This window comes from Globicephala melas, chromosome 1, assembly GCF_963455315.2.
Source record: "Globicephala melas chromosome 1, mGloMel1.2, whole genome shotgun sequence".
NCBI lineage: Eukaryota > Metazoa > Chordata > Mammalia > Artiodactyla > Delphinidae > Globicephala > Globicephala melas.
This window is the reverse complement of record NC_083314.1, coordinates 38,405,844-38,422,274: the sequence shown is the minus strand read 5'-3', so window position 1 is coordinate 38,422,274 and position 16,431 is coordinate 38,405,844. Positions and strand designations below refer to the sequence as shown.

At 35.1% G+C, this 16,431-nt stretch overlaps 1 protein-coding gene across 1 annotated transcript in view; it reads right to left on the bottom strand.

The window, feature by feature from the left end:
- SYT14 (synaptotagmin 14) overlaps positions 1 to 16,431 on the bottom strand; it is a 229,924-nt gene that overhangs the window by 67,636 nt on the left and 145,857 nt on the right. Inside the window, exons 5-6 of the mRNA XM_060294280.1 lie at positions 5,817 to 6,088; positions 820 to 1,269 (exon numbers count right to left, since the gene is read on the bottom strand). Of these exons, the coding sequence (XP_060150263.1) occupies positions 820 to 1,269; positions 5,817 to 6,088 (722 nt within the window). The remainder of the gene's footprint in view (positions 1 to 819; positions 1,270 to 5,816; positions 6,089 to 16,431) is intronic.

Here is a 16,431-nt window from a genome sequence, read left to right as displayed (position 1 = left end):
ATATAATTCAAAATTTGTATTTCCAGCATATCACAGATTTTCTCATAATCTAAATAACTATGTGGCATAGTGTATCTCCCTGGTTTAAATAAAGAGTGCAACTCTCCTGTGATTTGCAATGCCTTGCAGGACTTTAGTTAAAAACATGGAGAGAGAGATGACAGACGGACAGTGAGGGAGAGACACTTGTGTGTGATCAGTACCTGGAGGAAAAAAGAGAAAAGGGAGAAGAGCTCATAGTACTAAATGGAAGTATTCTCTCAGAAACACTGCAAAATCTTTCTTTAAAAAAAAAAAGAGTGGAAAGTATAACAAGGGCAGAGTTTTTTCTGAACCTTTAAAAATAATTTCATAGCAGTTCTGGAAGGATAATCAGTTATGACCTAGGCAGCAGCACAAATTCTATAAAAGCAAATAATTTCTGCAGTATATCAAATAAGATATGGGCTAGATAGCTGTTAAAGTATCACCTAGTTTTAACCTGGAAAGAAAACAATAAATTCTATAAGGAGTTCAGATGATGTCATAAGCAATCCTGTAATAAATGTTTAACAAAGGAATAGATATGTAAGACATCAGGCCAGACTCTGTGAAGATAAAATAAAATACATAAAATAAATCATACATAATCTTCAAGGGCTACTTTTACAGATGACAGAAAGTTATACCTACCTATTTAGGACCTAGATATTTTGTAGGTATGATTACTATGTAAAAAATAGGCTGAGAAAGTTGTTGGGTTGATCACAGATTTTAAAAATTGTGTATATTATATACCATGACATAAACTGTATTTGGGCTATTTGATCAGATACTCACAGAATGATTGTAAGAAGGTTCCAATATCACAGGTAATGACATTTTCCCTTGAAGATTCAGTTTTGTTAAATAAAAAATCTTTTCCCCCACAATCTTTTCTTTTTTCATGCGATGTATACCATACAGTCTAAACCGAACTGCATAATTTCCAATCATCTCAGATTCAACATGATTAAATTTGAATGTTTCTGTGAAGACAGGGCATGGTCCTCTTTGGATGCTGGTTTTTGCTCTCTGTTTCTTTATAGGTAGAAGAACAAGGTGTACTTGCCATGAGTTGCCACCTGTCCTGTTATATGTTGGGATATCTGTGACAGCTGTCACTGTTACCAGCAGCTTCTGTTCTTGTGAGTCATAGTCAAAAGTCACATCCAGCGTGCCATATTTAGCTTCTGGCTCAGGATCAAAAGGTTTAGGAAGCTGTGAAGATGATCCTTGAGCTGACATATCCTAAGAAAAGCAAATTTAAATGTTTTCAATTTTTAACTCTATTATTTAATCTAGCATGTAAATAAGTACCTGATATTTCTTTAGAAGAATGATATGAAAACTGTTTTTATTTGCTATCATAAAGAAAGTAATAATAATTAACAGCCAACTACAATCAAAAGCTACTCTATGGGGACAAAGTAATGTAAGTGGTAAGTTAAACTCAAAAACTTATTATAATAAAGACACAGAATTTAATATCCACCATCACAATTTTGAGAAAGTTGGATATACGTTTTTATCATGAGAAACGAAAATATATACTTCTATGTATATTTCTGCTCCTTTTGTAAAAAAAATTACTAAATTTGTAACATTATAAACAAAACAACTGACAGCTCAATATTAGGCTGGAGAGAAAGAGAACATAAATGAAAGTATAATGCTACTGAAAAATTTGGTACCATTTTCAGATTTGTTTCAAATGTCCCCATCTGTAATAGAATGTTAACACATTTAGGCTTGAAAATCAATGGAAATGTGAAATATGAAAGTATAAACACAAAGCCCTCAAAATACTTGCAGCCAAATATTTATTTTCCATAACACACACACACACTACTTCAATTTTTAACCAGAATTTAAAACTACGTATTATTTTCTAATACTAATTACTGTTGAAAATGGCAGAATACATATTCCAAAAGTTCAAGAAAGCACGAAACTATATATTTTAATTGTAAGGTTAAAAGAAACTGTACCTCTTTTGCCTGGAATTGTCTAAAGTTCCTGTTAGTCTAACTATCTGGAATGTAATAGGAGTTTCAGCTAGTGACTAACAGTGCCAAATTCAGCTCTCTGACTTTTCAGCTATACCACCTCACCCCTTCAAATATTTTAATAAATATTAAGTGTTTTTCATTTTAAAATGTGGGCCAATTTTATAATCTTCTGAATTTTTCTGAACTTTTATTTAATGCGTACTGTAGTAGGCACTACTACTGACTCTTGGTCTTCCCTTTTCGCATGCCTCAAAAAAACTACCTGGGTTTTAGCCAGAAACACATTGTCTGGCAAGAAACTTTACTTTGAAGTCTTCCTTACAACTGATATAGCAATGAAACTCTGCTCTAGCCAAAGGGAGAGAAACAGAGTTCAGTATGAAACATCCAGATCAGGTTTGTAGAAAAAATTACGTGCTCTTCACTCTATCTCTCACTCTTCCCACAAGCAGATACACAGATAGGATGTGTGGGTCAGCTTGGACCATGTGGATTAGGACAACACCCTAGGGGACAGAAGAGTGACTAAAAAGCAGGAACTGGGCCCCTGGATGATGTTGTAGAGCAAAGTCACCTACTCACCCAGGAGTATTGTTAAATGAAAGACGAACAATCTTCTGTGGTTTTGTATCTGTATTTGCCATTGTACTTGTCTCCTTGTTACAGCAGCTTAACATGTGCCTAACTATTGCACCTACTATGTGCCAGGACATATTTTTGGGTGGGGGATGCAGCAGAGAACCAAAAAGACACAAGTCTTTGACCTCATAGATCTTACATGTCTACCTACGATGACTCAATTTTGTATGGTGTATGGAAGAAAAGATGACAAGTAAAGAAGAATACTTTAGGAGTAGGAACAAACTCTCATAGAATAATTCAGTTTTTTATGCAATATGATTAGATCAGGGTAAAAATATTCTTACTCTGTTAAATTGACAGTTTAGAACAAAATGTTTTACTGCATGCTACTTCATAATTGCTAATTAAATGATAATTACATTAATTTATTTTTCAATTAAATATTTTCTAAAACAGTGTCATGACAGCTAAGATTTTCAAGGTAATAAAGATTTTTATATGGTCTCAGATAACTATTTCTGAATTTTGTTTCTCTTGGTGCCTCCCTTTTTTTTTTTTTTCCTGGGCATTCCTTGTGAAACTGAGGGTTAAAAGGGTGGGACTTTTACAGATAAAAGCTACTATTTGTATTCTACAAACAGATAATTAGAAAATAATCCCTCTTTTCAAGGTTCTAAGTCAAAGTTTTCAATAATCTTTAGCCAGCAACAGGTCATCAATACAGTTAATGAACTCCTTGCCAGGGAATCCTTCTGAACCCTCCTCACTCCTCTCCTAGTTCAACTGTGTAGGAAGATAGGTTCTAAAATAGCTGGATCCTGGATTAAACCAATAGGAAGGTAAGAATTTTCTATTTGATAAATAATATCTATTAAAGGAATGGTAGGAAGCAAAGTAAACTTGAAAAAACACAAGAATGAGTTTTACACTAACACAGGCTATCAGCACCTAAATATTTATGTGACATGCATTTGCTGTAGTTTGAACATATTGTTTCGCTGTAGAAGACACAAAAACAAGCAGGATGGAGGAGACTCAATAAGAAGTGTTAACACAGCAAGCTTCTGAAATATGGGCAAAACTCACAGGTTCTGTTAACTACAGATAATAAGTAAGGAAGTAACTTGGGAGACACAGGCAGAATTCAGAACATGTGGTAAATATATATAATAACTAAGTTAATAACTTGTTAAGATATGTCAAAGACAGAATAAACAGAAAATAAGATAGAACAAATGACTATTACCTATGGAAAGGGATGGAAAGGCCAAGCTATGATCATGTCACCTCTGGGCTGACAGCTCTGTCACCCACGTGTTCTATTAAGAAATGCAGATAAAATCTATGTCTATTTAGTAGACTAACTGCAAGTTTTACTTGTGGCCAGGAGTACTTGCCCCTGCATCTCTCCCATAAAACAAGTATGTGTTTTTGGCCCCTGGCACCCTTGTTCAAATCTCAACTTTTGTCCTTGTTACCGTGCCGTAATTAGGGAATGCTGATGGAGCAGAAAGAGTAAGACTGAACATAAGGACATTATATAAACCAGGATTCACACGGTGTTTGTTGTCTTGCCACCTGTATCTAAGGGCATCCTATCCTAAGTGTGTTCTCCTACCTTATCTTGCTCCTCTTCCTTCTTGCTTTACATTTGAAATAGCTTAAAACACACATACATACATGCATGCACACACACACACAAGTGTGACCTGAGCATCTTAATTTGGTCTGTGAGTCCTCTGGGATAGCTTGCTTGGTGGTGTACTTGGAGGGTACCGATACTTCAAAGTAATTTCGCACACAATGATTCAAGTCAAGAGGGGCAATAGAGCGTAGTTGTTAAGACCACTGTTTTTGTAGTCAGGCAGACCTGGCTTTGAATTACAGTTCTACTGTTTAAGAGCTACTTATACCTGGGCAACTTGCTTAATGCTCTGAGTCTTAATGTTTTCATTTCTAAAATGGAAATAACAACTTTCTGAAGATGAGGTTGTTAGAGTTAAATGAGCTATGTAAAGCTTATAGAAAAGTTATTGGCACAATTGGTGATAGCTATTATTATTGTTGTTAGTTCCACAATCCAGGTTTCACTGTTTATGTGCTGGCTATCTATATAGTTTGCAAATCTATAAAATAGTTATCTCAAATTTGCTCAGGTACAAAACATGGAGAAATATTCTTTGTGGAAAATGATGAAATACTACTATGTTAAATTTATAATACCAATGCAGAATTTTCTTCTAAGTTAGATAAGTTAGATACTATATAATAATATTAGAAATAGTAGAAGAGTAGTAACAGATAAAAAGTGTTCCTAGAAATTATATAAGAAAAACTTTGAGGAAATTCTATTCAGAGCTGTACTTTCATTATTTAATTTTGGCAGTAGATAAAATTCACCTAGTAAGAACACTGACACACTGCAGTATCATGAAATGTTGTCTGGGACAAAAGTTGTAAAAACTTGCCATCTGGAAAAAAAGGAAACCTAAAAGTAAATACTGCCTAATGAAAACCTCTAGATTACCTTTATAGATTTTATCATCATTGAAAGATTAAAACAAATCCCTTTTACAACATGGAAAGACTTCAAAAGTATAACACACTTATTTTTGTTGTTGTTTTCACATTTTTTGCTCCAAAAAAAGGAAATAACTTAAAACACAACCAACCAACCTCTCTGAATGCATGATGCCATGAATTCAAATTTCATTAGTAAAGCTGAGCATCACTTATCCCTTCCATATTCCATGGTATGGAAATGCAGACATTATTCTGAAAGGCTTGTAAAACATTAAAGGGCCACCTCCCAATAGTAAAAATATCCAAATAAAATAATTTAAAAAATAAACACAAACATAAATAGGAACCTTAAGATAAAAGAAATGGGTAATTCCAGAATGTTTTATGTAAAATGTTAAAAAAAATTTTTTTTAAACCCCTACTGAGGTTGAACCCCGAGGCAAGATACTTCTCAATATCTTGCATATTGCTCTCATTTTTATCTACCTGTCCTCTTTTGAAAGGGAGTTGAAGGATGGTTGGGACAGCCCTGAAAAATCTGCTGGATAAAAACAGAAACTGGTACCATAAGCCATAAAGGACAAGATAGTGATAAAACCTTCTGACCAAGAGGATAAGCACAGGATTATTATTATCTTCCAAATAACATTCATTTTAAAAATTCTATGTGCTTTTACTTACTTCAGGGCTCAGGACTGCAGTGCTGTCACTTGGAACATCTTCTTCATATCCTTTATTATGAAAACTTTCTATTTCATGACCTGTGCTTCCTTCACTTGGACACTTGTTATATGAGCATCTTGGACTGTTGCTGCAGTGGGAAAATTCACATTTACTGTCCCCAATTTCTGAGGGTGTACATGAGAGATGGGGAGAACCACTGTCATCCTGATATGGTGGTGGCTGCAATTCATCCAGTGGGGGTGTTCTTCTCATTCTCTGAATGCAGTTTCCTGATAATGATTAAGAATCTGGTCACTGTTTCCAATTAGCCTCGACATGCAGTACAGTCCACAATAATTGTAATAACTTAAAAAAACTGGATTAAAATTCTGTGGCAAAGTAACTACTAGATTTACTAATGAGTTGTCTTCTTCCCTAGTTCAGATGCAGAAATCAAATAATCTGGTTTCCCATTCCTCTCCTCCTGCATAATAAGATCAGGAAAAATAAAAGTTATATAACGAGACCCTGTTTTATACTATAAAAATGGGAGAGCAAAAAATACTGGTGAAATTGATGATTTATTTAGGTCTTTCTTTCAAAACAATCCTAGAGCATACAAACTTCATTTATTCTCTTATGATCTGTGACCTCTCTAGCCACAATAGTAAAAGTATGGTAGGTGAAACAAATATAAACCTCATTTATTGTCTTCAATTACTGAGATGAACTTAAACTAGCATTCATCTTAGCAGAGTCGGAAACTATTTTTCCACATCTATCCTAGATCCAGAATCCTGGAATGGGTGCACTCTGAATGGAGGCCTAATTCCCCCATCCCCAGCAAAGCCTGGAGTCTGCATTCCACCCCGCCTGCATTATAAAGAGGCCACACCCTGCTCCACCACACCCTGAATCTGTAATCCTTCTAAAGTACGGCTCCACCTTGTCCATGGCACGCATCTCCACCTCCAGCAGTTAATCTGAAACCACATTTTCTTCCTCTCTTAAATTATGCTTTTAACTTTTACCGTAATGATGTATCTAAATAACTGAGAATAAACATGTCTGTGAACAGGACAGAGGTGGGGACAGGAGGGTATGTAAGGAAACAGAGTTCAGTATACAACTGAGGAATAGCTAAGTCTGTGTGGATAAATCCTGGACACAATAACAGATATTAAATTTAAACACTGCTCATTTCTTCCTTTAATGGACTGTGACGCTCCTTTCTCAAAAGGGACTCTGAAAAAAAGGTAGTTTGTATTGTAATTCTTATAATGGAGTTCAGTTCAAATGTTCAATAGGTCTTCTGTTCTTCCTTAGAAAAACTTTACATAAGAACTATAAAACTCATTGAAAAATTACTACAATGTCTGGTTCAAATGAAAAATATTGAACTTAGCATAGATTTACATATTTGCTCAGAAGCCCTAATTTTGTAAAAAGAAATTAAATGTCTCACCTACTGAGTCTAACATACCCACTTTAGAAAACATAAGCACAAAGTAGAAAAGTTAATGACTTAATATGGTTGAAGCTAAATTTGAGAAGATAGAATAGATTAAATAGATGGATTGCAAATAGTAGCTAATAAAACACAATAAACCAGATTTCAGAACAGGGCTTCCAGGAAAACTTTTGTTTTCCTGACAAAAGCAGGCAGACTCAACTGGCATGCCCCTTTTGTCCACTGGCCTTTCCCCCTCCTCCTGCTTGGAGGTGCTGCACTCATCTTGTAACCATGAAGTAACAAGCATGAGAATGAAAACTAAGAATAATGAAGAAGCATCTGAAAAATCACTAAGTAGCTATCTCCAAACTTCTTGATGCCTGAGACAAATAAATCCCTCTTTGTTAACAAAAACAGGGACTTCCCTGGCAGTCCAGTGGTTAAGACTCTGCGCTTCCACTGCAGGGGGCATGGATTCGATCCCTGGTCTGGGAACTAAGATCCCACGTGCCTCGCAGCATGGCCAAAAAACAAAAAACACAACAAAACCTGATATTTGAATTTTCTGTTGTTTCTAAATATATTCTCTACTGATAGTTTTTAAATCACTAAAACAACATCTTCTCTCCCTTTAAAATGTATATTTAATCAGCCATTGAATTATAAGTTAAATTGTAATATCTAAATACTTCCTGTACCACGAAGTCAATCAAAAAATTCCCAATGTAGTGGTTCTAAGAATCAGCATGCCATCTTTTCCTTTACCTTAATTTTTTCAAAAAGAGAGATGATCTTTCCAAGAAGACTCTCAGCATATTACCCCACAGATCTCACTGGACAGAACTGGGTCACATGTCTATTTCTAAACCCATCTGTGGTAGGGGGAATGTGATTACCATAAACGGTTTAGATTAATCAGAAGCCATCATATTGAAGCTGGGGATGGGATCCATTTCACTGTTCATATCTATATGGAAAAGAGTAGATGCCACTCACCAAGAAAAAAAAAGAGAGAAGACTCAAATTAGAAATGAAAGAAGAGAAATTACAATTGATACCACATATAAAAAGGATCATAAGAGATTAGTATGAAAAATTATATACCAACAAATTGGACAACCTGGAAGAAATGGATAAATTCCAAGAAACATACAATCTACCAAGACCGAATCATGAAGAAATAGAAAATCTGAACAAACCAATTACTAGTAAGGATATTGAATCAGTAATCAACTTCCCAACAAACAAAAGTCCAGGATCAGATGGCTTCGCTGGTGAATTCTATCAAACACTTAAAGAAGAATTAATACCAGTCCTTCTCAAACTCTTATAAAACACAGGTGAGGAGGGAACACTGGCAAACTCGTTTTATGAGGCCAGCATTACCTAAAGCCAGACAAGGACACTACAAACAAAGAAAATTACAGGCCACTATTCCTGATGAATACAGACGCAAAAGTCCTCAACAAAATATTAACAAACTGAATTCAAGAATATATTAGGAGGATCATACATCATAATCAAGTAGGAGTTATTCCAGGGGATGGTTCAACATATGGAAACCAATCAATGTAATAAAAAACATTAACAAAGTGAAATATAAAAATAATATGATCATTTCAATAGATACAGAAAAAGCATTTGGTAAAATTCAACATCCATTCATGATAAAAACCCTCAACAAACTGGGTACAGAGGGAACATACATCAACATAATAAAATCCATATATGAAAAGCCCACAGCTAACATCATACTCAACAGTGAAAAGCTGAAAGCTTTTCCTCTAAGACTGGGAACAAGACAAGGATGCTGATTTTCACTGCTTTTATTCAACATGGTCCTGGAAGTCCTAGCTACAGCAATTAGGCAAGAAAAAAAAAAGACATCCAAATTGGAAAGGAAGAAGTAAAACTGTCTCTATTTGCAGATGACATAATATTATATATAGAAAACCATCAGGAGTCCACCAAAAAACTGTTAGAGCTAATAAACATAATCAGTAAAGTTGGTGGATACAAAATCAATATAAAAAAATCAGTTGTGTTTTTATCAACTAACAATGAATTATCATAAAAAGAAATTAAGGGAAAAAAATCCCATTTACAATTGCATTAAAAAGAATAAAATACCAAGGAATAAATTTAACCAAGGAGGTGAAAAGACCTGTACACTAAAAACCGTAAGACACTGATGAAAGGAGTTGAAGACACAAATAAAAATGGAAAGATATTCTGTGCTCATGGATTGGAAGAATATTGTTAAAATGTTCATACTACCCAAAGCAATCTACAGATTCAATGCAATCACTATCAATATTCCAATGGCATTTTTTCCATAGAAATAGAATAAAAAATTCTAAAATTTGTATGGAAACACAGAAGGTTCCAAATAGCCAAAGCAATTTTGAAAAAGAAGAAGAAAGCTGGCGGTATCACACATTCTGATTTGAAAGTGTATTACAAAGCTATAGTAATCAAAACAGTATGGTATTGGCAAAAGAGCAGACACATAGATAAAGAGAACAGAATAGAGAGCCCATAAATAAACCCACACATGTACGGTCAATTAATTTATGACATAGGAACCAAGAATATACAATGGGGAGAGGACAGTCTCTTCAATATATGGTGGTGGGAAAACTGAACGGCCACATGCAAAATAATGAAATTGAACTACTGTCTGACCTCATATACATAAATCAACTTAAAACATAAGACCTGAAACCATAAAACTCCTAGAAGAAAACATAGTGGGTAAGCTCCTTGACATTGTTCTTAATATTTTAGATCTGACACCAAAAGCAAAGGCAACAAAAGCAAAAATAAACAAGTAGGATTACGTCAAACTAAACAGCTTCTGCACTGCAAACAATCAACAAAATTAAAAGGCGACCTACAGAATGGTGGAAAATATTTGCAAATCATATATCTGATACGGTGTTAATATCCAAAATACATAAAGAACTCACACAACTCAGTGAAAAAACAATCTGATTAAAAATGGGTTGAGAAACTAAAAAATGTCTTTGGTAAAAACTTTCTTTTTCTAGAAGATATCCAAATGGCCAATAGGTACATGAAAAGGTGTTCAAACCACTAATCATCAGAGAAATGCAAATCAACCACAATGAGATATCAACTCACACCTATCAGAATGGTTATTATCAAAAAGACAAGAGATAACAAGTGCTGGCTAGGATGTGGAGAAAAGGGAATCCTTGTGCACTGTTGGTAGGAGTGTGAACTGTTGAAGCTACTATGGAAAACAATATGGAGATTCCTCAGAAAAATTAAAAATAGAACTACCATATGATCCAGCATTTCCACTTCTGGGTATTTATCTGAAGGAAATGAAATCACTATCTTGAAAAGATATGTGCACTCCCATATTCACTGAAGTATTATTTATAATAGCTAAGACATGGCAACAACTTAAGTGTCCATCAGCGAATGAATGGATAAAGATAATGTGGTATATACACACAACAGACTATTATTCAGCCATAAAAATGAAGGAAATCCTACCATTTGTGACAACAGGGATGGACGTTGAGGACATTGTGCTAAGTGAAATAAGTCAGAAAGAGAAAGATAAATACCGTATGATGTCACTTATATCTAAAAAAAACCGAATTCATAGATACGGAGAACAGTGGTTGTTGGCAAAAAAAAGGCAGGGATGAGGGTGGGGGGGAAAGGGTGAAGGTGGTCAAAAGGTACAAACTTCCAGTTATAAGATAAATAAGTCCTGGGGATGTAATGTATAGCACAGGGACTACAGTTACTACTACTGTATTGTATATTTAAAATTTGTTGAGAGTAGAATAAAAGTAGATAAAAGTTCTTATCAGAAGAAAAAATTTGTAACTACGTGAAGTGACTGATGTTAACTAAACTCACTGTGATAATCATTTTGCAATATTTACATATATCAAACCAGTATGTTGTACACCTTGGAATAATACAAAGTTGTATGTCAATTAAACCTCAATAAAACTGGGAAAAGTAAAAAATGACTCAATATTTCCGTTCCAAAATACACTAATGGGAGTAAAAAAATACACACACATTAAACAAAACAAAACAAAAAAGTAGATGCCTAAAGATTCCAGGAAGGAGAAAGATAAAGGATCCTTGCCCTCCTTATACATCAGTCTGGCAGTTGATTTCAGTTTTCATTTTTATTAAAATATCTTCTCTTTCTGTAGCTCTTTTTCCACTTTAATAATCCTTCTCTGAACTTTTAATGTGGACAGCACGACACAATTTCTGTCTGGTGATTATGTTATACCTTACTTCCTTTGGTTTACTTTTAATATATCAGGTCCCTGCCTAGTTGCCACCAACTATGGGACTTACACAGCTGAGCTCCAGTCGTCTGGCTCTTATTTAGATTTAGTGTAAATGTGCTCCAAAGACCAAGGCACAAGTTACTCCAAAGAAGTTTAGTGATATTTAAAGGTGCTAAGTAGGTTCCATGGGTAGACTTCAATACTGTTTCTGGATTTGAGAGAGACAATTTTAAAGCTGTGAATTGGAATATATAAAATATTTTGGAACATATAAATGAGATATATATATATATATAATATACATAAACATTGGAATATATAAATTGTATATATGTAGGTTTATATAATTATATATTATTGTATAAATCCTCAAAGCTTTGAAAATAATATTAACACACTTTTCTCTTTCCTTTTCAGTTTACTCTTGCACTTTACTTTTCAAAGTGAAGAACACCAAATGTATCTGGAATCTAAATTTCATAAAAAAGATAGTTATGAGGATTTCTCCTTTTTTAACTTTTGCAATAATATCTTTTTTCTCTAGTTGATAACTGCTTTATATTGTCTATACAGTGTAATAACTAAGAGTTGGCTTAAAATGAATTGCTATTGCAAACATTTTAAGACAATTGTTTTTATAAAATAACACAAGTTATGTTGGAGTTGTTAAATTATACTGTAAACATCCAGCCTTGGGAAGAAATTTTTTGTGGGACTATCAAACACCAAAATGATGATGATGCCCTACTATTACTTTATCCCTCATTTTACAACCAAATTTCATACCCTATTTTATGGAAATGATATATCCATAAAAGGGTTCATGCATGAATATATTTTAAGCATTTTAATTTTCCATTTGCATATTGCACGGTACCTACAAAACAAGACAAAGTATCTTCCTACTCTAGAAAAAAACAGGATGCATGCATATCAGGAATATGACCTGTAGTTCTTAACATCATGTTTTAAGACAGTGGTTTTCAGAGTTTGGGAACTGCAACTCTAAAAAGTGGTGAATGTTCAACATCTGTAGAATTCATATTTCTTTTCAAATGCCTGGGGAAACTTGCCAAAATTGATCATATACTGGGTAACAAATTAAGGCTCAACACACTTCTCAAAACTGGAAGTGTAAAAAGGATGTTATCTAACCACAGTGGAATTAAACTAGAAATCACAATCAAAAATATAACTAAAAAATCTATAGATATCTAGATAAAATAACAAGAAATTAAGATGAACTTCTAAATTGCCCATGGATTAAAAAAGAAATCATAATAGAAATTAGAAAACATATTGAAAATAATGATATTAAAAATAATCCACAGAAATACTTGTGGAAAAGTGAGAAAGCAGTAGTATATATATAGACATATAAACACTACCAAATGTAAAATAGATAGCTAGTGGGAAGCAGTCGCGTAACACAGGGAGATCAGCTCAGTGCTTTGTGACCAGCTAGAAGGGTGGGATAGGGAGGGTGGGAGGGAGGGAGATGCAAGAGGGAAGAGGTATGGGAACATATGTATATGTATAGCTGATTCACTTTGTTATAAAGCAGAAACTAACAACAACAAAAAAAGAAATACTTGTGGAATGTGGCTAAGAAGGATATTTACAGGCTTAAATGCATATGCCAGGGAGGGCAGGGGAGAGAGGAAGGCTGAAAACAATGATCTAAGTACCCATTTCAAGACGTTAAAAATTTAAAAAACATACAAGTGAAACTCAAACAAAGTAGGAGGAATGAAATTAGGAGAAGAAATCAAAAAGAGAAAACACGCATACAATAGAAAGCATCAGCAAACCAAAATAAAATTCACTGAGAACACTAATAAAATTAATAAGCTGCTAGAAGAGACTAGTCAGGAACAAAAGAGAGATGGCATAAATTATTAATATCAAGAGTAAAAAGGAAGACATCATTTCAAATCCTTTAGACATTAAAAAGATAGCAAGCTTTCCCTTTTTTCTTCCCTTTTTGGAAATTTATCAGTTCTAAAGCTCTTCAGCGGGGCAGAGGCAGGCAGTGGTCTGCCCTGGTGGTGGCACAAGAAGCCGCAGTGGCCCGGAGCCGTATGTCAGAGCACAAGTCGGGTGAGGAGGGCCTTCATTCAGGGAGAGGCCAGAAGTGAGATGTCAGAGCACAAGGAGGGCAAAGAGGACATCATACATGGGGCAGCACCATGCAGCATGATGGAACCCAATCTGGATGAGAAAGGCCCAGCATAGGGAACCAGAGCCTCAGCAGGATAAGAAGGTTCCCATGGACAGGAAGCCTAGTCTGGGGCAACAGAGCCCAAACAGAGTGAGGAGTGTGTCTACACCCAGGGAAGGGGAGCCAGAGCCTGAGTAGCATCAGAGCCACGGAGGGGGCACTGGTGTGGGCTGTTAAGCCCAGGAAAGCTGAGGAGGGCATCCACACAAACAGGTGGCCTGACACAGGCAAACCAGAACCTCAGCTGGATGGGGAGGGTATCCACGTGGGAGGAGAGCCTAGAGTGCGCTGTCTGAGTCCAAGTGGTAAAAGGGTAAGTCCTGCAGTATGGGGTCAGAACCCAAGCAGGAAGTCAGAGCTTAGGTAGGATGATGAGGACATTCAATGTTGGGCAAGCTGGCCTGGGCTGTCAGAGTCCATGTTCTGAGGGTTACAAGGACATCCAGGAGTGGAAAAGGCTGTATGTGATACTGGAACGTAAATGGGGTGAAAGGGGGGGATGTGTGCAGAGTGATGGGGAGTGGTGTGGTGGTGATTAAACAATATATAATGGTTAATGCGAGCCAGTTCTTTCAGTGTTTGAAAAGGGAGTTACAAATATGGAAAGGGAAAACACTAGAATAAACTCTGTGGTGTTGGATTAGAATGAAAAGATATCAGTGTGAACTCAGGTTGTTAGTAATAGGTAGAACTATAGTGTAAATATGCATATAATGTGTGTACACACACACACATTCCTGAGTATACTAGCTCTATCCACTGAGAGGGCTTAAGAACAACACTTTGATAGCAATGAGCATACCTACTGCCCAGATCTTGGCTTTTCAATCAGTTCTTCACTAAAAGGAACCACGACTCCATGAAGAAATGGCTAATTCCAGGGCTGAGAAAAGGAAAATACAAGACAAGCCTAGACAAGCTTCTTGTGTTGAGAGTTAAGGACACACTCAAAGAATGATGGGGTCGTGTCAAAAGGACAAAGAAACCAGCTTGAAGGGGTTCACACTGACTAAATTCCACTAACAATTTGAGCTTCAAAATAAATAATTATAGTAACCGATTATAAGACATTGAGAAAAAGAGGAAACCATGAATCCATCTAGATATAAATATAAGAATAAACTGAAAGAATTTTGAGAAATACGTCATTTATGTAGTTAGAAATACATTCTGACAAAGGACTTAATTATCAAGAGTAACTTAGGAGAGAAGCCTGGTGCACACCTCCTTAATGACGAGATCAAACTGAACATTCTGAGTAACGGGATAAATCAAAATTGTGCATTACCTGATAAGACGCAATGAGAAGAATATGGTACCACTTCCAGCTAGAGATGCATAACCAGAATCTAGTTGTGATGAACATCAGACAAACTCAGATATTCTAAAAAACAAGTGTAATCTCCAAAAGGGAATGACCAAAGAACTGTGCTAGACCGAGGGAGACTAACAAGACATGGTAACTAAATGCAAGGCATGATTTTGAACTAGATCCTTTTATAATGCACATTATTTGGACAACTGTTGACCTTGAGTGGGTTCCGAGAATTAAATGTTAAAAATATATCAGTATTAATGTCTTACTTTTGATGGTTGGATTACAGTTATGTAAGAGAATATTCCTACTTGTAAAAAATATACACTAATGTATTTAGCGTCAGATCAGCAAGCCATTTACCCTCAAATGACTCAAGGTGGTAAAAAGGACTGTAAAGTTGTTCTATAAATGCAAGATGGATTTAACATTAGAAAATTAATCTATCAAATTCACTGCATTTAAAGAATAAAAGTTAAAAGTAATGTGATAATTGTAACAGATTTTGGTTTTTTTACTTATCCAGCTTTAATAATTATTAAAAATTGTACCACTGTATTTCATTTACATCTTCCATTTTCCACACACACCCTTTCTGGATTATTTCAAAGTAAAGATTTTAAAAAGCATTTGATGAAATTAATTATCCATTCATGATAAAAAATCTCTGTGCAAACAAGGAATAGAAGGCAATTTCTTTTAACTCATAAAGGGTATCTTTGAAAGTCTTATAGCAAACAACCAATTTACTGGTGAAATGTTGAAAACTTTACCTCTGAGATCAGGAATGAGACAAAGATGCCTTTTAGCACCACCTCTATTCAACAATGTACTGGAGGTCCTAGCCAGTGTAATAAGGTGAGAAAAAGAAGATGTAAAGGGATTGGAAAGAAAGAAATAAAACTGTCACTACTCGTAGATGATGACTGCGATATAGAAATCATAAAATAATTTAGAGATAAGCTATTAGAGTTAGTAAGCATATTTAGTAAGGACACTGGATACAAGATTAATATTTAAAAAATCAATTGAATCTCTACATACACACAATGAACAATTAGAAAGTGAAATTTAAAACCAATTCCACATATAATAGCATCAGATAATATCAAATATCTAAGAGTAAATTTCAGAAATCACCTTGCTTCTCTTTTTCCAGTTCTTGGGTTTACAGTTAGAATGTGTACTCTGAGCAACTGGCAGAATCCACACTTTGGCTTTCCAAGCAGCATCTATATGTTACAGGAAGGGACAATTGGAAACACTGCAGTTTCCTTTCTCCAGCAACAAGACATCCCAAGGGAAAAGCAGAGATTAGTCTCAGTCAGAGACTTGAGAATTGCAGGTTTGGT